Source organism: Dama dama, chromosome 19 (assembly GCF_033118175.1).
Source record: "Dama dama isolate Ldn47 chromosome 19, ASM3311817v1, whole genome shotgun sequence".
NCBI lineage: Eukaryota > Metazoa > Chordata > Mammalia > Artiodactyla > Cervidae > Dama > Dama dama.
Genome location: NC_083699.1, coordinates 25,483,350 through 25,505,030, shown reverse-complemented (window position 1 = coordinate 25,505,030; position 21,681 = coordinate 25,483,350). Strand labels below are relative to the sequence as shown.

Genomic DNA, 21,681 nt, shown 5'->3' with positions numbered 1-21,681 from the left:
TGATTTTGGAGTCCAAGAAAATAAAGTCTGTCATTGTTTCCGTTGTTTCCCATCTAGTTGCCGGAAGTGGTGGGACGGGATACCATGATTTTAGTTTTCTGAATGCTGAGTTTTAAGCCAGCTTTTTCGTTCTCTTTCACTTTCATCAAGAAGCTCTTTCGGTCCTCTTCGCTTTCTGCCATTAGGATGGTGTCATCTGCATACCTGAGGTTATTGATATTTCTCCTGGCAATCTTGCTTCCAGCTTGTGCTTCATCCAGTCCAGCATTTCTCATGATGTACTCTGCATATAAGTTAAATAAGCAGGGTGATACTATACAGCCTTGACATACTTCTTCCCAATTTGGAACCATTCTGCTGTTCCATGTCTGGTTCTAACTGTTGCTTCTTGACCTGCAGACAGATTTCTCACAAGACAGGTCAGGTGGTCTGGTATTACCATCTCTTTCAGAATTTTCCATAGTTTATTGTGATCTACACAGTTGAAGGCTTTAGCGTAGACAATGAAGCAGATTTTTTCTGGAACTCTCTTGCTTTTTCAATGATCCAACAGATGTTGGCAATTTGATTTCTACTTCCTCTGCCTTTTTTAAATCCAACTTGAACATATGGAAGTTCTCTGTTCCTGTAGTACTGAAGCCTTGCTTTGAAAATGTTGAGCATTACTTTGCTAGCATATAAGATGAGTACAATTGTGTGGTAGTTTGAACATTCTTTGGCATTGCCTTTCTTTGGGACTGGAATGAAAACTGACCTTTCCAGTCCTGTGGCCGCTGCTGAGTTTTCCAAATTTGCTGGCATATTGAGTGCAGCACTTTCACAGCATCATCTTTTAGGATTTGAAATAGCTTAACTAGAATTCCAATAACCTCTACTAGCTTTGTTCGTAGTGATGCTTCCTAAGGCCCACCTGACTTTGCATTCCAGGATGTCTGGCTCTAGGTGAGTGATCACAGCATCATGGTTATCTAGGTCATGAAGATCTCTTTTGTATAGTTCTTCTGTGTATTCTTGCCACCTCTTCTTAATATTGTATATCCACATATAAAAAGATGATCTTTAAACCTTCACCTTAGCCAAAGATGAACTCAAGATAAGTTATAGAGAGCTAAGACAAAACAACTTCTAGAAGAAAACATAGGAGAAAATCTTCAAAATCTTGGGTTAGGCAAAAATTTCTTAGATGTAACAGCAAAAGCACATTACATGTTAAAAAATGGATAAACCAGACTTCATCAAAATTAAAAATTTTGGTACTTCAAAAGACACCATTAAAAAAATGAAATAAGCAACAATAGGCCAGGAGGAAATATATGCAAAACACATAGCTGATAAAGGACTTGTACCAAGAATTTACAGAGAACCCTTACAACTTGGTAAGCCAACACACAACCCAACCAAAAAATGGGCACCAGATCTAAGCACACATTTCACAAAGATAATATACAAATGAAAAGGAAGCAGATGAAAAGACATTCAACATCATTAATCATTAGGGAAATGCAAATAAAATCATTTTATAGCCTAGAATGGTTATAAAAGAAAATATGTTAAGTACCGGCAAGAATGGATAGAAATTTGAATGCTGATACATTACTATTAAGAATATAAAATGATGTAAAAACCTGATAGTTTCTCAAATATTTTAAATGAAGACTGCCAATATAACCCAGCAATTCTACTCCTAAGTATCTATGGAAGAGAATGAAAACACACCCAAACAAAGATTTGCAGACAATGTTCATATCAGCATGAGTCATAACTGCCAAAAACTGGAAACAACCTAAATTTCTATCAACTGGTGAATGGATAAAGAAATGCAGCATATCCTTCTAATGGACTATTATCTGGCCACACAAAGGAACAAACTACTAACATGCTAAATCATAGATAAATTCAAAAATACACTAAGTTAAAGGAGCCAGACATAATACACTACCTATTACATATTTATGTTATACGGGATGTCTAGAAAAGGCAAATTTGTAAGACAGAAAGTAGATTAGTGGTTGCCTGGACCAGGGCTAGGTATGGGCATGAAGGATTTTAGTGGGGAAGAGGAAGATGTTCTAAAATGTATATGGTGACAGTTGCATGATTTGATGACTTATTAAAATCACTGAATCATATATTTTAAAAAAGGCTGAGTTTAAAGATGTAAAATGTACTTCAATGAAACTGTTAAAAAACTGAGATATCTTTAAAAGTATTTTTAAACTTTCTGTTTCAATTTCAAAAACAATTAATACGAATAAATAAAACCCACATAAACACAAGTTCCTCAATCATTTTTTAGGAATGAAAAGGGATCCTGAAATCAAATAATTTAAGAACTACTATCCTATACTCTGGGCTTCCCTTGTGGCTCAGCTGGTTAAGAATCTGCCTGCAGTGCAGGAAACCTGGGTTATATTCCTGGGTTGGGAAGATCCCCTGGGGAAGGGAAAGGCTACCCATTGCAATATTCTGGCCTGGAGGATTCCATGGACTGTAGAGCCCATGGGGTCGCAAAGAGTCGGACACGACTGAGTGACTTTCACTTCACTTCACATCCTATACTCTGCAGATTCAGAAAAGTTAAAAGGGAAAAAATTTACTTTCAGTAGTGTAAATGTGAACTCAAGTAAGAATAATTAAACAGCCCACAGAGTCAAGAATTAAGATTTAACTATTTAAAATGGATACAAAAACAAGACCCCTATATATGCTGTCTACAAGAGACCCACCTCAAAACAAGAGACACATACAGACTAAAAGTGAAGGGCTGGAAAAAAATATTTCATGCAAACGGAGACCAAAAGAAAGCAGGAGTCGCAATACTCATATCAGATAAAATAGACTTTCAAATAAAGGATGTGAAAAGAGACAAAGAAGGACACTACATAATGATCAAAGGATCAATCAAAGAAGAAGATATAACAATTATAAATATATATGCACCCAACATAGGAGCACCGCAATATGTACGGCAAACGCTAACGAGTATGAAAGAGGAAATTAATAGCAACACAATAATAGTGGGAGACTTTAATACCCCACTCACAACTATGGATAGATCAACTAAACAGAATATTAACAAGGAAACACAAACTTTAAATGACACAATGGACCAGCTAGACCTAATTGATATCTATAGGACATTTCACCCCAAAACAATCAACTTCACCTTTTTCTCAAGTGCACACGGAACATTCTCCAGAATAGATCACATCCTGGGCCATAAATCTGGTCTTGGAAAATTCAAAAAAATTGAAATCATTCCAGTCATCTTTTCTGACCACAGTGCAGTAAGATTAGATCTCAATTACAGGGAAAAAATTGTTAAAACTTCAAACATATGGAGGCTAAATAACACGCTTCTGAATAACCAACAAATCATAGAAGAAATCAAAAAAGAAATCAAAATATGTATAGAAACGAATGAAAATGAAAACACAACAACCCAAAACCTATGGGACACTGTAAAAGCAGTGCTAAGGGGAAGGTTCATAGCATTACAGGCTTACATCAAGAAACAAGAAAAAAACCAAATAAATAACCTAACTCTACACCTAAAGCAATTAGAGAAGGAAGAAATGAAGAACCCCAGAGTTAGCAGAAGGAAAGATATCTTAAAAATCAGGGCAGAAATAAATGCAAAAGAAACTAAAGAGACCATAGCAAAAATCAACAAAGCTAAAAGCTGGTTTTTTGAAAAAATAAACAAAACTGACAAACCATTAGCAAGACTCATTAAGAAACAAAGAGAGAAAAACCAAATTAACAAAATTAGAAATGAAAATGGAGAGATCACAACAGACAACACTGAAATACAAAGGATCATAAGAGACTACTACCAGCAGCTCTATGCCAATAAAATGGACAACTTGGATGAAATGGACAAATTCTCAGAAAAGTATAACTTTCCAAAACTGAACCAGGAAGAAATAGAAGATCTTAACAGACCCATCACAAGCAAGGAAATCGAAACTGTCATCAAAAATCTTCCAGCAAACAAAAGCCCAGGACCAGATGGCTTCACAGCTGAATTCTACCAAAAATTTAGAGAAGAGCTAACACTATCTTACTCAAACTCTTCCAGAAAATTGCAGAAGAAGGTAAGCTTCCAAACTCATTCTATGAGGCCACCATCACCCTAATTCCAAAACCAGACAAAGATGCCACAAAAAAAGAAAACTACAGGCCAATATCACTGATGAACATAGATGCAAAAATCCTTAACAAAATTCTAGCAAACAGAATCCAACAACATATTAAAAAAATCATACACCATGACCAAGTGGGCTTTATCCCAGGAATGCAAGGATTCTTTAATATCCGCAAATCAATGTAATACACCACATTAACAAATTGAAAGATAAAAACCATATGATTATCTCAATAGATGCAGAGAAAGCCTTTGACAAAATTCAACACTCATTTATGATTAAAACTCTCCAAAAAGCAGGAATAGAAGGAACATACCTCAACATAATAAAAGCTATATATGACAAACCCACAGCAAGCATCACCCTCAATGGTGAAAAATTGAAGGCATTTCCCCTGAAATCAGGAACAAGACAAGGGTGCCCACTCTCACCACTACTATTCAACATAGTGTTGGAAGTGCTGGCCACAGCAATCAGAGCAGAAAAAGAAGTAAAAGGAATCCAGATAGGAAAAGAAGTGAAACTCTCACTGTTTGCAGATGACATGATCCTCTATATAGAAAACCCTAAAGACTCTACCAGAAAATTACTAGAGCTAATCAATGAATATAGTAAAGTTGCAGGATATAAAATTCACACACAGAAATCCCTTGCATTCCTATATACTAACAATGAAAAAACAGAAAGAGAAATTAAGGAAACAATACCATTCACCATTGCAACAAAAAGAATAAAATACTTAGGAGTATATCTACCTAAAGAAACAAAGGACCTATACATAGAAAACTATAAAACACTGATGAAAGAAATCAAAGAGGACACAAACAGATGGAGAAACATACCGTGTTCATGGATTGGAAGAATTAATATTGTCAAAATGGCTATTCTACCCAAAGCAGTCTATAGATTCAATGCAATCCCTATCAAGCTACCAACGGTATTTTTCACAGAACTAGACCAAAGAATTTCACAATTTGTATGGAAATACAAAAAACCTCGAATAGCCAAAGTAATCTTGAGAAAGAAGAATGGAACTGGAGGAATCAACCTGCCTGACTTCAGACTCTACTACAAAGCCACAGTCATCAAGACAGTATGGTACTGGCACAAAGACAGAAATATAGATCAATGGAACAGAATAGAAAGCCCAGAGATAAATCCACGAACTTATGGACACCTTATCTTTGACAAAGGAGGCAAGGATATACAATGGAAAAAAGACAACCTCTTTAACAAGTGGTGCTGGGAAAACTGGTCAACCACTTGTGAAAGAATGAAACTAGAACACTTTCTAACACCATACACAAAAATAAACTCAAAATGGATTAAAGATCTAAATGTAAGACCAGAAACTATAAAACTCCTAGAGGAGAACATAGGCAAAACACTCTCCGACATAAATCACAGCAAGATCCTCTATGACCCACCTCCCAGAATATTGGAAATAAAAGCAAAACTAAACAAATGGGACCTAATGAAACTTAAAAGCTTTTGCACTACAAAGGAAACTATAAGTAAGGTGAAAAGACAGCCCTCAGATTGGGAGAAAATAATAGCAAATGAAGAAACAGACAAAGGATTAATCTCAAAAATATACAAGCAACTCCTGAAGCTCAATTCCAGAAAAATAAATGACCCAATCAAAAAATGGGCCAAAGAACTAAACAGACATTTCTCCAAAGAAGACATACAGATGGCTAACAAACACATGAAAAGATGCTCAACATCACTCATTATTAGAGAAATGCAAATCAAAACCACAATGAGGTACCATTACACACCAGTCAGGATGGCTGCTATCCAAAAGTCTACAAGCAATAAATGCTGGAGAGGGTGTGGAGAAAAGGGAACCCTCTTACACTGTTGGTGGGAATGCAAACTAGTACAGCCGCTATCGAAAACAGTGTGGAGATTTCTTAAAAAACTGGAAATAGAACTGCCATATGACCCAGCAATCCCACTTCTGGGCATACACACTGAGGAAACCAGATCTGAAAGAGACACGTGCACCCCAATGTTCATCGCAGCACTGTTTATAATAGCCAGGACATGGAAGCAACCTAGATGCCCATCAGCAGACGAATGGATAAGGAAGCTGTGGTACATATACACCATGGAATATTACTCAGCCATTAAAAAGAATTCATTTGAACCAGTCCTAATGAGATGGATGAAGCTGGAGCCCATTATACAGAGTGAAGTAAGCCAGAAAGATAAAGAACATTACAGCATACTAACACATATATATGGAATTTAGAAAGGTGATAACGATAACCCTATATGCAAAACAGAAAAAGAGACACAGAAATACAGAACAGACTTTTGAACTCTGTGGGAGAATGTGAGGGTGGGATATTTCAAAAGAATAGCATGTATACTATCTATGGTGAAACAGATCACCAGCCCAGGTGGGATGCATGAGACAAGTGCTCGGGCCTGGTGCACTGGGAAGACCCAGAGGAATCGGGTGGAGAGGGAGGTGGGAGGGGGGATCGGGATTGGGAATACATGTAAATCCATGGCTGATTCATATCAATGTATGTCAAAACCCACTGGAAAAAAAAATAATAATAAAAATAAAAATAAATAAAAAAAAAATAGAAACACTAAAAAAAAATAAAATAAAATAAAATTCCACTTGAAAGAAACAAAAGAATAAAAGGATTATACATAAGGATAATCTTGGAACAATATAATGCAGTGAATTCTAGCACTGACTAGTTAGTTTTAAATACTGGCTCTAGAGCATGTTAAGTTTTGTGCCCTTGGGCAAATTACTTAACCTATAAGTGCCTCAATTTTCTATTCTGAAAAATAAGTATAGTAATGACTCCTATCTCATAAAGGATTAAATTAGCTAATATTTGTATAGCACTTAGAAGAAACCCTAACAAAGAATAGTGCTCAGTAAGTTACTATTAACTATCTTTTCCTATGTATTTAATATAAATATGGGAGATATTTGGAAAGCTGTGATGTAAAAGAGAAAAAACCTATAGCTCTGCAAATATAATCCAGTGGTACATTTTTAAAGTGTAAACAATTACAGGATGGCGGTATATAGTTATATGAGACCATTACAATCAGAAAGCAAAATAATCTCTAGGCCACCTGAAAAAGTCTACTGTTTCTGGTTAACCTTTAAATCCTTGAGCCTGTTGATTAAATAAAGATCTCTGCCCTAATCACTTGGTCAGCTCAGAGACTAAGTAATAAAGAAACTAAGGCTTAGAGAGATTAACTTGCCCCAAATCACACAATTGTGAACCAGTATTCACACTCATGCTCGTCTGACTCCAGATTCCATGTCACTCTACTAGATCTATAGCACAGTTATCGCCATTAGAAACGGGGAGTCAGGTGGGCAGGTGAGCCCCCAGGAGTATTAGTCATAGTGCCACCATTTCTTACAATGTTTCTGTGGGAATATGCTTGACTCAGTTTAGTACAGACCCTGGGACATGTCTCCTCCTTGTCCATACACAATTCTCCATAGGATGCTCCCAACATTACCTCCTGGCAGTAAGAAGAAAATTCTATAGTTCTAAGACATTGAGCATAGAGCTTCCAAAGCCTATTTAAAAAGTAGAGGAAGTTGTAAACAGATTGAACTAAGAAAGTTAAGCTCTTTCTTTCTTTTCGTCCTTGCTAAGATTTCTTCTATACCATTACCATCTACTTTACACAAGATGGGCTTCTCTTTTACTTAGCTCACTGCACAAGACACCAAATCAGCAGACTCCCCAATACAAACCTGTTCCTGAAACAAGTTCAAGGTACCCTGAGACTTAACACTAAATTAACAAATAACAAAGCATAAACACAGAAAGAAAAGGTCCTCCCTCAACTCCTCTCTTGCTCTTTTGTTTCTTCATAGTTCAATACAAAAGCAGGTATTTGCACATCAAGAACCAATGCTGATGAGACAAGTGCTCGGGCCTGGTGCACTGGGAAGACCCAGAGGGATCCTGTAGAGGGAGGTGGGGAGGGGAGATGGGGATGGGGAATACATGTAACTCCATGGCTGATTCATGTCAATGTATGACAAAACCCACTACAATATTGTAAAGTAATTAGCCTCCAACTAATAAAAATAAATGAAAAAAAAAAAGAAAATACACCCTGCCACAGCTATAACAACAAAAACAAAAAAAAGAACCAATGCTGATTAGCGTTGAAAAGGAAAAATTCACACTCAGAAAAAGATGCTGATAACAATCTCAGACATCCTCATCTTAAGCTAACTATTAGCATGCTGTAAGTTGCAGACAAGTGAAGAATGAGGCTAAAGGTGTACACATGATATCTAAGATGACAAAATAAATTTAACTTCCGGTCCTGATTTGGACATTTAAAAAGTAGCATGACCAATATTCAGCAAATATCTACTGACACAAATCTAACTGCCAGAGAGTGGTTGTAAACACAGTGGGTAAAAAATGATTTTAATCCTTCACAAAACAACCACTCATGAGTCAGACACTACTATCCCCATTCTACAGAGAAGAAAACTGAAGCAATTAAAGTTAACTTACTTTGAACCCAAATCTACTTTATTCCACAGTCCAAATTTGTAACCACTATGCAATGCTATAAAATACAAATAAATACCAGTGCTTCTCAGGAATATCATACCAATATGATATGAAAAACTATACAAGTTTAAGCCATATTTACATGATTTACTCATTTATATACTAAAAGAATGTTATCTACAGCATGATAATCAAGAAGCAATAGAGCATTAGTAAATTAGCACATGGAAAGAACCTAAACGTCCATGAATTAATGAATGGATAAAGAAAATGTGGTATATACAATGAAGTATTATTTAGCCATGAAAAAGCCATTATGCCTTCTGTAATAACATGTATAGTCCTTGAGGGCATTATGATACATGAGATAAGTCAGAGAAAGATAAGTACTATATGATCTCACTTATATGTGGAATCTAAAAAAATCCCACAAAAAACAAACACAAAAATCTCATAGTTACAGACTGGCAGTTGCCAGAGATGGGGGAAGGAGGGTGGGTAAAATGGGTAAAGGTGGTCAAAAAGGCAAATTTCCAGTTATTTTACTTACTCCAGTCCTGAAGATATAATGTAGAGTATGGTGACTACAGTTAACAATACTATTTTGTATATCTGAAAGTTGCCAAGGAAGTAAAACTAAAAAGTTCTCATCATAAAGAAAAAAAAACAAAAAAACCAAAAAACTACGTGTGGTGGTAGATCTTAACTAAACTTATTGAGTGATCATTTTGCAATACATACCCATATGAATCCATTATTGTTGTATACCTAAGACTAACACAATGCTACATGTTAATTTTATCTCATAAAGAAAGGGGGTTGGGAGCAAGAAAACGTAAGGGTTTAGGAGAACAGACTTTGAAGTTAGACAAAAGTGAAAGTGAAGTCATGTCTGACTCTTTGCAATCCCCTGGACTGTAGCCCACCAGGCCCCTCCGTCCATGGGATTCTCCAGGCAAGAATACTGAAGTGGGTTGCCATTTCCTCCTCCAGGGGATCTTCCTGACCCAGGGATCGAACCCAGGGATTGAACCCGGGTCTCCCGCATTGGAGGCAGGCACTTCAACCTCTGAGCCACCAGGGAAGTTAGACAAAAAGGGTTCAAAGTCAATGTCCAGCATTTATTAGATGATTGACTTTAGAAAAATTATTCAATCTCTGTACATAGCAGTTTCACATCTGTAAAATGTAGACAATTATAGTATCAACTTCTTGGTAATGTTCAGTGGATGTGGCAGTACCTGATAAAGGGCAGGCTACATTTAAAAGGAAGAAAAGAAAAAAGTGCTATGCAAAAAAAAGACAAAGAAAATACAGCATAATTTTGGGAGTATTTGGGTTACAGAATTATAGGTATTTTCTACTTTTTCCTTTTCTCCTTTATTTTATAAATATATGTTTGACAGCACATATTGGTTTCATGGTAGGAAAAAACCATAGGCTTTAATATTTTAAATGCATGACAAACCTGAAATTAGCTAAAAAACCACTACTACTTGAAATATTGGTAATCCAAGTTTGTAGAAGACGCTTAAAAAATTGGGTTACACATTAGAAAACTAAAGGGTAACAATCGTTTTCAAAGCTCCAGTGACTCACTAGTGAAGGAAACATAAAAGCAGACACAGATATAGAGTACAAACTAATGGTTACCCTTGGGGAGACAGAACTGGGAAGGGCAATATAACGACAGTGGGGGCAAACAGGGTTATTACGGAATTATATGAAATCATGTATACAAAACTTTTCAAAATTGTAAAGCAATATAGAATTTAAATAACCGTTTATTCACTAAAAAAAATTATTAACAACAAAAAAAGGTCCAGTGAATCAGAGAATAAAATTTGCCAAACTGAAATTATGACTCTGTACACATAGCAAGTTTATAACATTTTATATTAGATGGGAACTTGCATGTCCAGAATGGCTAAATGACTGACACCAAGTGATCTACAAATTAGCAATAAAACACCAAGATGAAATCTGCTTGCCATTCTACTCTATCTTTATACCTCTCAATGTTTCTCATGAGGAAAAAAAAAAGGCCATTCCAAGAAGACTTTACTCTTCAAATATTCAGAATCCTAATTGGAAATAGGGATAAACTAGCCTGTGATTCCATAGCTTTTTAATCTTTTAAGAAAAGAAAGACTCCTTCAAACTTACTTGTAAATTTAGAAATAGGTGAAATATGATCAAGGATTTTGAAAAAATACAAAATATAAGCATTGGATAAACTCCATTTTTATTAACTTACATTATCTTTCATATTTTTGTCTACAACATGCACTAAAATCAAAAGTAAGTTAATGTATTTGTTTGAAAACATTCTGTAACTCAGACTGATCATTTTATTGTAACACAGAGTAAACATTAGGGAAAAGATAAATTAGCAATAATACTGTGCCTCAAATAAACCTCACTGACTATGACACTGCCACAAAGCTGTAATAAACATCCAAATGGGTTGTTCTGAGAAGAAAACTGATCAGTTGTGCTCAGGCATCATCTATGAAGAGGAAATAAATTTAAGAGTTCATCTAAATCTTTCCCCAAATTACTTTACTATGAGAGATTGATACCTGGAATCCAGTGATCCTTCAACAAAGGAAAATTATTATAATAAAAAGTAGACAGCATTGTCTTTTACAGTTTTGGAATTTATCTGACTAGATACATAGAGAGAGAGGAATGAATGAAATGATCTCTAACCCTTTCCAACTTCCATTTTTTAAACAAACAAAAGAAAAACATACAACTCAAGATGAATAGCGGTAAAAAACAAGAAAAATAGTACTAGCAAACACATTATCTTAATAGAAAAGACTTTATAAGGTCGAAATTCTTTATTTTCAAATTAATGAAAGTAAAAAGACAGGCAGCAGCAAAGAAACATTAATAAGGTGCTAGAGCAAAGAGGCAAATGATTCAAAGGAATAAATGAGGGATTAAAAAATTTTAAATACAAATTTTATTTAGCTAACTAGAAGTACATGAAAAATCACAGGAAATATACATAATCTAAAAAGAATTACTACCACACTAATATATACAAATTTACCTTTATCTTAGTGTGCACATCAAAGATATCTGGAATACTACCAAAAATGGTCTTAATTTCTTCTTGTGCAAGGATAGGCCCACCTCGTTGTCCTTCCTCTTCCAATGGCACTTGAAACAACTAAAGGGTGAAACAAGACTAGATCAGGTAAACTGGAAGAAGAAAAGAGTTTTTTAAAATCTAATACATATACAGCGATAAAGGAGAGAGAAGATATTAACAGAAAAGTATTTCTTCCTAACCTAAATTTGAGACCTTTTCTCATAACATTTTCTAGTCTCTTTTATCCTATTTATTTACATATCTGTGTATGTATATATACATAAAATCTTGTAACAAAATATTAATTAGAATCTAGTAAAAGTTTATCACAGTCCTACAAATCATTAAAATTGCTAGTGTGATACAGAGTAATTTCTACTTTTTTAATTCAAGTTACTAAGGAAGAAAGCAATAAGGAATCATACTCTTAATATAGGTAATAAATGTTTTAAACTGATAGCAAAAAAAAAAAAACTTGGTTTAGGGGGAAAAGACTGGATTTGAAGCTAAAAGACCCGTCTGTATCCATGCTGCTGCTTCTGTCAATCTTAAAAAAATACTCCTACAACTAGTAAGTAAATTTAGCAAGGTCTTAGGGATACAAGGTCAGCACGCACATGCATGCACGCACACACACATGCATGCAGGCACACTGAAAAAAAAATCATATTTCTATAAACCAGTATTGTACAAACTGAAACAAAAAGTTAAAAAGCAGTATCATTTACAATAAAAAACCAAAATGCTTAAGTATAAATAGAATAAATCACATACATGATGCTGAAAACTACAGAATGTTGATGAAAGAAATCAAAGAAGACCTAAATAAATTAAGACATATGGTCATGGATTGAAAGGCTCAACATGGTAAAAATGTCAACTGTCCCCCATCCCCGAATTGATATAAGGATTTACCCTAATGCCTATCAAAAATGCCAGGACTTTTCATAGATAAAGAAAATCTGATTCTAAAGATTCATATGGAAGGGCAAAGAGCTTCTTACTATCAAGCTCCAGTATTCAAGATTGCACAACACTGGTGAAGAGAGAAACATTCAAGATCAACAGAACAGAATACAGACACTAGAAACAAATCCATGCAAATTTTTTGACAAAGGTGCAAAAGCATTTAGTGCAGGAAGGCAAGTTGTCCAACACAAGGTACTAAAACACCATCTGCCAAAGGCAAAACAGATGAAACTCGGCCTAAACATAATTTTTATACAAAAATTAACTCAAAAGTAACCACAGACCTAAAGAAAAAAACTCACAACTATGAAATATTGAGAAGAAAACCTAGGAGAAAACCCTGTGACTTAGGCTTATGTAAAGAGCGTTTAAACACGAAATCAAAAGCATGATGTATAAAAGAAAAAAATGATAAATTGGACTTTACCAAAACTAAAAACTCAGCAAAAAACTTACAACAAGAAAACATGTTATAGAATAGGAAAAAAATGTCTGCAAATCACATTATCTAACAAAGGACTATATCCAAAATATATAAAGAACTCTCAAAACTCTGGAAAGAAAACAATCCAATTAAAAACAAGTAAAATCTTTAGTCATTTCAATTAAAACAAGATATACAGATATCAAATAAGGACAAAGATGTTCCATATCACTAGTCTTTTGAAATGTAAATTAAAGCCAGGATGAGATAATACCACACACGTGTTTGAATGGCTAAAATAAAAAACACTGATGGCGTAAAGCAATGATGAGGATGTGAGAACTGAAACTTTTACATGTTGCTGGTTGAAGAGCAAAACTGTACAGCCCCTCTGGCAAAAGGCTTGGCGTTTTCTTTTGAAATCAAGCATTACTTACCATATGATCCAGCAGTATCACTCCTAGGTGTTTACCCAAGAGAAATGAAAATTTATGTCCATATAAAACTTGTACACAAATGCCTGTAACAGCTCTATTGATAACCACTCAAAACTGGAAACAACCCAAATGTCCTTTTAATAAGTCAATAGATAAACTGTGGTACATCCATACAGTGGCATACTACTCAGCAAAAGGATCAAACTATTTATACACACAAGTTAGGTAAAACCCAAAGGAACAGGTTGTATACTATGACTCTATTTTATGACATTAAAAAAAAAAATTATAGTAACAAAGAAGAGATTAGTGATTACCAGGAGTTGGAATGAGAAAAAGGTGTGACATAAAGGAATAGTACAGGAGTTTTGGGGGGAGATAGAAATGCTAAATGTATCAAAGAGTCAATTTATGGTATAATTAAAATTCTAAAATATTGACTATTCAAAGTAAAAATAATAATGTATGATTGGGTTAACATATGTAGAAGTAAAATGACTATAGCACAAAGGCCAGGATAGGATTAATGAAAGGAAGGAGGGAGGGAGAGAGAAGAAGAAAAGAACATTGTAAATACTTCATAAATAAATACTTCATAAAGATTATATACATACTTCATATATATATATACTTCATAAAGATTATATATATACTTCATATATATATATACTTCATAAAGATTATATAAATAAATACTCCATAAAGATTATGAATTGTTCTTACAAGTTTACCACCTCTTTCCCCAAAATACATATGTATATTCAGGCCTTCCATTTCTGCAAGTATGGTAAGCACCTACTTGCCGAAAACAAAATAATGAAGTAAGAAAAACCTCTGTCTAAATACATCAATAAGCTGACAAGAAAGTGAGGTACCTTCAGAGGCCAAAATCTAAGTGAAAGTAGAAAGGTGAGTACTAAACCTTTTTCCCAAAGACATTTGCCTAAATCGATGCAAGTTAAGCTTCACCTATAAAAGCCTCAGTGAGAACAGAAGACCCATTCAAAACCTAGATTCCAACATATTAACAACTTCCAGTAAAGTCAGAAGTATGTTTAACCAATGACCCAGAAATTCCAGATTTCTGCCCAGAATATGTTCTCAAGCAGCCATGAGTAAGAATACTCACAGAAGCACTACCAGTAACAGTAAAAACAAACAGCAATGAAAACACCAAAACAAATTCCAATGTCTACCAAAAATAAAAGTTAATTAGGTGGATATAATCATACAGGAAAATGAATTACTGCCACATGCAATGACACAGATATATCTTAAGAACATTTCCATCAAGCGAAAAAAGCAATTCACTAAAAAATATATACTGTTACATTTAGACAGTTTGACTTTCTACATATATATGATAGAACTATAAGGAAAATGGTAAGCACAAAACCCCAGGTAATGGTTATCTATGAGAGAGGGAAAAGAAACGGGATTGGGGAAAAACATAATAGAAGATACAAAGATATCTATAACCATTTATAAGCATTCCTTTATGTAGTCAACATTTCATTAAAAATCCTAAACAAAAATATTCAGGCCATCAAAATACATCAAGATTAAAACTTTTCAGTACTCTTAAGACACAATATCTTAAAATATTTTTACTGTTTTAACCCCGCATATAAAATTAGTTAGCTAAAAACTACTGATTCTACCTTTCCAATATATCTCAAAGCTATCCTCTTTTCATTCTCACTGAGACTATCCTAAGAAGTTTAGTTTATTAAAATCTCTAACCAAGAGTGCTGAAATAATCTTCAAATTGATCTCGCCTCCATGATTTCTTTCCCCTTCTTCAATACCTCTTTCAAAGTGAACCAAATGACTTTCTAGAATACAAGTCAAATGTTACCATCTTTCCCTTCCTTTCTATCAAAAATTCTCTAACAACAAATGACCTAGCACACTGTACAAAGGCCTTCCCCAGTCTAGAGTAAGCAATCTTATCTCAACTCTCACTATATTCACACCCTAAACTCTACCCTTAGTTCAGTTCAGTTCAGTAGGTCAGTTGTGTCCAACTCTTTGTAACCCCATGGACTGCAGCATGCCAGGCTTCCCTGTCCATCACCAACTCCCAAAGCTTGCTCAAATTCATGTCCATTGAGTCGGAGATGCCATCCAACCATCTCACCCTCTGCTGTCCCCTTCTCCTCTTGCCTTCAATTTTTCCCAGCTTCGGGGTCTTTCCTAATGAGTCAGCTCTTCACGTGGGGTGGCCAAAGTATTGGTGTTTCAGCTCCACCCTACCCTTAGCCCACCCTCAACTCAAATTCCCCTGGACTATTCTGTAATACTGTGAAGGATTACAGTCTTTTATACTGTTGGAATAATCTCAAATACACTTCCCACCCATATTCTTTGCATGCACTAATCATAATCATGCTTTAAAACTCACTTCAATTTGCATCTTCTGTATGATACTTTTTCAGTGTTCAACCATTGAAAATTCCAGCCCAACACCTTCCCTAAACCAGAAGAGGAGCAAAATTCTCACCACACATATCTCCAAATACCTTAGCTAAACCTCTCTCATGAGGTTCAGAACTTTCTATTAGGTTATAATTAGGTGTGTATGTTTTAACTCCTATTCCAGTCTAAGTTCCTTTAAAAGAGGAATCCTCTTTAACACCTGTCACAACATCTTATATTAATAGGCACCTAAGTATTACAAGGAAAAAAATCAAGAAGTTTCACTTAATTTTGGGGGCTAAGTAAAAATTAAGCTATTCTAAATTCAAATTAAAAAAAAAAAATTGTAGGACACATTGTAGGACACATTAGTCCTACATCAAAGCTTAAAAAGAACACTATAATGAATGTAGCCCACAAATTTTTAAGTAAACTTAGGCGAATTTATACTAAGCACAGTAGTGTGGAAGTTTGTCTACAGTGTAATAATTACAAGTGCTTTTAAAAAAGAAGTTTTAGTGAATGTAATTGATATGCAAATTACAATTTGAAACTCCAGGGCATTTACCATGGCCTGAAAGGATTTACATTTCTAGGTTATAAATGCTACCAAAGTACATGAACAGTATATGCCAAAAGGATTTTCTGCTACTCAACCACATTTTGGCTGACTATAAAAACTTCAACAAGAAACTCATCTAGGATGGCTTCCCTTGAGGAAGAGCAGAACTGACTTAAAACAAGTTAAGTTTAATATAGCAGAGGGCCTCATAAAACCCTGACTACTACTAAATAAATCAACTGTGAAGAATAAACTTTCCGTGAATACCAAGAAAAAAGTTTTTCATTTCTTATTCATGCATCTTATCAATGGTACAAGCAACTAAAGGTCATTATATTGGAACTTAATGAACAATATTAAGAATTAAAATAGAATTAAAAATTAAACCCAAATAAGAAACTCCCTATCATTTTCTATTCAAAGTTAAGCTAGGTGGTATCAACTTTATTTTCCTGACAAACTATCTCCTTCATTACTACAAACAAATTTATTCCTTCTTTCTACAGATTCCAAAATAATATCCTATTATTATGCTTTTCAGAACCTTGAATTTTGATTTATTCCTTAATATCTTTCTTGATCTCATCCTACAAGGATTCCTTAGAATTGTTTTTCTTCAGAAATAACTTCATAGTACATTTTAATAATAAGCAATGAGTCAACATTTGACTACTGCAAAATTTTAGAAAAACAACACATTAAAGGATAACTTAAAAAAAATTACTATGGGAGAAACCAACACAATATAGCAAAGCAATCAACCTCCAACTAAAAATAAACTTAAAAAAATGAAAATTTACTGACAAACATGTTGTTATGCTTCATTGCTAATTGTTTTTCCATATGTAAACAGTACTAAATAAAGCAATGACTCTGGGATACACACTATCATAAAAAGCTACCACTTCCAAATGTAAATGCAGTATCCTGACACTGAAGCTGCAAAATTCTGAATTAAATTCAGTCTCCTCTAAGACCGTCTATTGAGGATCTTTCTCTTTTTAAAGTCACTATTAAAAAAAAAAAAGCTATTTCTGCATGAAAAAAAAAGTTACTCTTACACGGCATTTCCCTAACAGCAGTTTCTGTCATAGATTTTCAATATCTATGTTTAAATTCTATGCTTATGCAATTATCTTATAAAAAATAACACATTTTTTTGTTTTTATTTATTAATGCTGGAACAGAGATCATTCTTCCAAATTCTTACCTGAATAATTGTGGCCAATATGTTTACATAATTACTTTCAGTCTGATAGAGCTCTTTTGCAACTTGCCACCTGGCTGACTGCTTTGAAGGAATTGGAGTGGAATTCTTAGAAGACTTAGTACAAGACTTTGGTGTTTCTAAAAGGAAAAAGGAGGAAAGATTTAAAATGGAAGCCAGATATAAGTACCAAACACTGTACAGATGTAATAAAAAAAAGAGAGAGAGAGAAGGGTATCTACTCTTATAAATATACCACCATATATATTTTCATTAAAGTAAAGTTTCATCCTAGAATATGGCCAGAAAAAAATAATGGTCATGTACTCTTCAAAAACATCAAGATCATTAAAAAACAAAGAAATACCGAAAAGAAGAACTGTTCCAGATAAGAAGAGACTAAAGAAAGATAACACAATTTATAATCCTGGATTGAATCCTAACTCAGAAAAACCTTTTTGCTTTTGCCAAATAGCATAGTAGGACATTAGTGGAACAACTAGTAAAATCTGAAGGTCTATAGAGTAGATCAGTGTTAAATGTTAATTTCCTAATTACAATTAACCTAATGAGACTCACTCCTCCATATTCAAAGCAAACTGACTGACTTACTATTCCCTAAAAGCTCATTCTGTATGCTGTGTTACAAGTATTCTTGCTCCTCTTGTAATAAATCTCAAATCCAACTCAGTTTTCTACATCTATTTTAAATTGACTTTTAATTCCTTCCATGAATATTTAGTGACTACCTATTCTATACTAAGGGCTTGCCTGGTGGCTCAGTGGTAAAGAACCCAGTTGCCAAAGCAGGAGATTCAGGTTTGATCCCTGGGTTGAGAAGATGCCCTAGAGAGGGAAATGGCAACCCACTGCAGTATTCTTGCCTAGGAGGTCCCAGGGACCAAGGAACCTGGTGGGCTATAGTACACGGGGTCCCAAAAGAGTCAGACATGACTTTGGGACTAAACCACAACTCTATTCCAGGCACTGGGAATAAAGCAGAGAAGATAGACAAGGTACTTATTCTCTTCAAGTTTACATTCTGGTGAAGAGAATAAAACAATAACGGAGTAAACAAACAACTTCTAACAGTGGTAACTACTACTGAAGACGACAACCCGGGGTCAGGGTGGTAGGAAGGAGTAGTGGGACAGGGCCTTACCTTTACAGAGAACCCAATAAGATTTCTTTAAAATAGGGAGAGCAAGTATAAAGTTCCTGAGGTATGGTTTTAACAGTAGAAAAATCTGAAGAATAACAGACACTGTGACTGATAGCCAGAGAGTATTAGTGGAGGACAATAGCACATGACCTTAGAAGTAACTGAGGAAGGATGACCTAGGAACCTGAAAGCTATGGTAATACAAAGCTACTGTCTTTGTGCAGAGAACAGCATGAACTAATTTACATGTTTTTAGAGACCTCTCTAAGTGCTAAATGTAGAAAGGCAAACATAAATATAGGGAGACCATCTAAAGGACCACTGCAATTATCTAAGAGACCATTTATATAGAAAAGGTTGATAAAGGAAGGGTAACAAAGGAATAGAGGTTGAATCAAGATTTCTAATGTGATTATGTGAAGAACAGGTTGTGTATTAGACATGAACAAGGAGGTGTGAAGAATACAGTTGAACAGGAAAAACCTCAAATTTGGGCATTATCAGCTATAGAAAGAAAAGCCATAGAATTAAATGAGATCATTTAGGAAGAATTCAATGGAAAATAAATGACTCAGGAATAACATTCCACATTTAGAGTTGGAAAGATAAGTTAGGCCAAGGAGAAAGAGAAATGAATGATATACAAAAGCCAAAATTAAAAAATGTGTCCAGGAAGGAGTAGCTGCTTATGTGCTCAATGCTGTTGACTGTACAAACTGTCAGCCCCCCCCCCCAGCAAGAGCACTGAAATTCAATTGGAATGAACTGAAAAGACAGTAAAAAGAAAGGAAATGAAACAATGGATGAAGATAAATCCTTCAAGAGTAGTTATATGAAAGGGAAGAGAGAAACAGGATAGTCAGTGGAGAGTATTACGAAGTCAAGGAAAGGTTTTGATTATTTCATAAATTAGAAAACAACATATTTGTGTGCAGACTGAAAAAAAAAACCAGAAGGAAAAAACTGAAGATCAAGATAAAAGAACTAATTATATGTGGCTTCCTGTATCAGCTGATACAGGAAGTAAGTTCACCTTCTTCTGACTTCATTGTACCTATTTTCTCCATTATTCATGTGACATCTGTGATTCTTTGTGTTAACAATCTGCTCTCTGAACAACTCTACTACTTTCTAGCTGTGTGACTCTAGACAAGTTTTACTTCTCTAATCTCAGTATAGTCATCTGTAAAACAGGGGCAATAAAGTTTATCTTATAAACACACAAAACATATAAACACTTAGTATATAGTAAGCAATTGTTAAATCTAAGCATTTTCATCTGCTTTTTATCCTCAGAACAAAGGCCAGTCACTATAGTATGGATTTATCTACATTCTAATACTTATTCTATTCCACTAAATTTAAAGATTTAAAAATGTGAATTACCTCCGTAGTTAATGCTAGATTCTGGTGTGTTGGAGATATCTAGGAGTGACCCTATAGAAAGGGAATGTTCAGCTGATGGGCGCTTACGGGGAGGGAAAGGTGACAAGTCTGCCTCTCTTGAAAGCTGAGCAAGTGTCTCTTTTAAACGACGTCTTTTGCGATTGCTGTTTGGGGTATTTAGAGAAAGCAGTGACACTGATTTCTTGAGCTCAGGTGTATTAGCCTGCAATCAAAAGCACAAAAGCTCAATTTTACTTCTGTGGTTCTTTACTGAGACAAGAACAAAAGAAAAACACACTTAGGAATCTGACAAAATCTGGGTTTTGCACAATAATTTTACAACTACACATTTTTCCACATAATTCGGCTGTTTCATAAAACATAATGATCAAAGGACTATTGTGATTGTCTAACCACTAACACCTAATTCTTTTCCTCCACAGTAGTATTACCATTACATAATTGCCTATAAGCTTGTTTACAATCTACTCTCCATCAGACCATAAATTCCGGGAAGGCAGGGACCATTCATTCATATTTTGTTCACTGTATCTCTGGCATTTAGCACAATGCCTGGATACAATGCTCTTCAATATTTCTCAAATATCACTTGACGTTTTTTAACTGTACTGTCTTTAAACATGCATCGACGATGCTCCACGAGGGCTTTCACTAATTGAGGTGAGCAGGAGCTACTCTGAGCTACAGTGCTGGGGCTTCTCACTACAGTGGCTTCTCTTGTTGCAGAGCATGGGCTCTAGGCTTGTGGGATTCAGTAGCTGTAGCACATGAGCTTAGCTCTCCCACAGCATGTGGAATCTTTCCGGACCAGGGATCAAATCCATGTTCCCTGCATTGGCAGGCGGGTTCTTAAGCACTGGACCGCCAGGGAAGTCCTACCACTATATTTTTTTCAGAATTCTCTCTTGCAACCTGAGGCATATTTTTTAAACTTTATGCTCAGAAACTTACATTGAGAATAAGCGCCCAAAGAGAACACAACAGAGTACATATTTAGATTTTATAGAAACATAATAAATGCATATTTCACCTTCAACATTCCATTCAAAATTATTAAATCCCAAACTGAAGTAAATTTTCCCTTGAAGCCTGCTTCTATATCTTTCTGTCACATTCTGGTGAACAACACTGTTTTCACCAAGATCCAGCAATAAAGGCTGGATTTTCCTTGCCTATAATTCCTTCTACTACAGTCATTTTTTTAATGACATCTCTCCCCATTCTTCAGTTACTCCAATACTTACGGAACAAATCAAAATGCTTTAACATATTAAAACCTTGATTCTGCCTATTTAGTCAGCTTTATCTG

At 34.9% G+C, this 21,681-nt stretch overlaps 1 protein-coding gene across 8 annotated transcripts in view; it reads right to left on the bottom strand.

The window, feature by feature from the left end:
* Window positions 1–21,681, bottom strand: part of ECT2 (epithelial cell transforming 2) — a 60,558-nt gene that overhangs the window by 25,693 nt on the left and 13,184 nt on the right. For 6 of the 8 annotated variants that reach the window (XM_061168350.1, XM_061168351.1, XM_061168356.1 and 3 more), the window contains 3 exons: window positions 20,352–20,574; window positions 17,807–17,943; window positions 11,745–11,864 (listed from right to left, as the gene is read on the bottom strand). In XM_061168350.1, coding sequence (XP_061024333.1) covers window positions 11,745–11,864; window positions 17,807–17,943; window positions 20,352–20,574 — 480 coding nt within the window. The remainder of the gene's footprint in view (window positions 1–11,744; window positions 11,865–17,806; window positions 17,944–20,351; window positions 20,575–21,681) is intronic. The other 2 variants (XM_061168354.1, XM_061168358.1) reach the window with 1 other exon arrangement.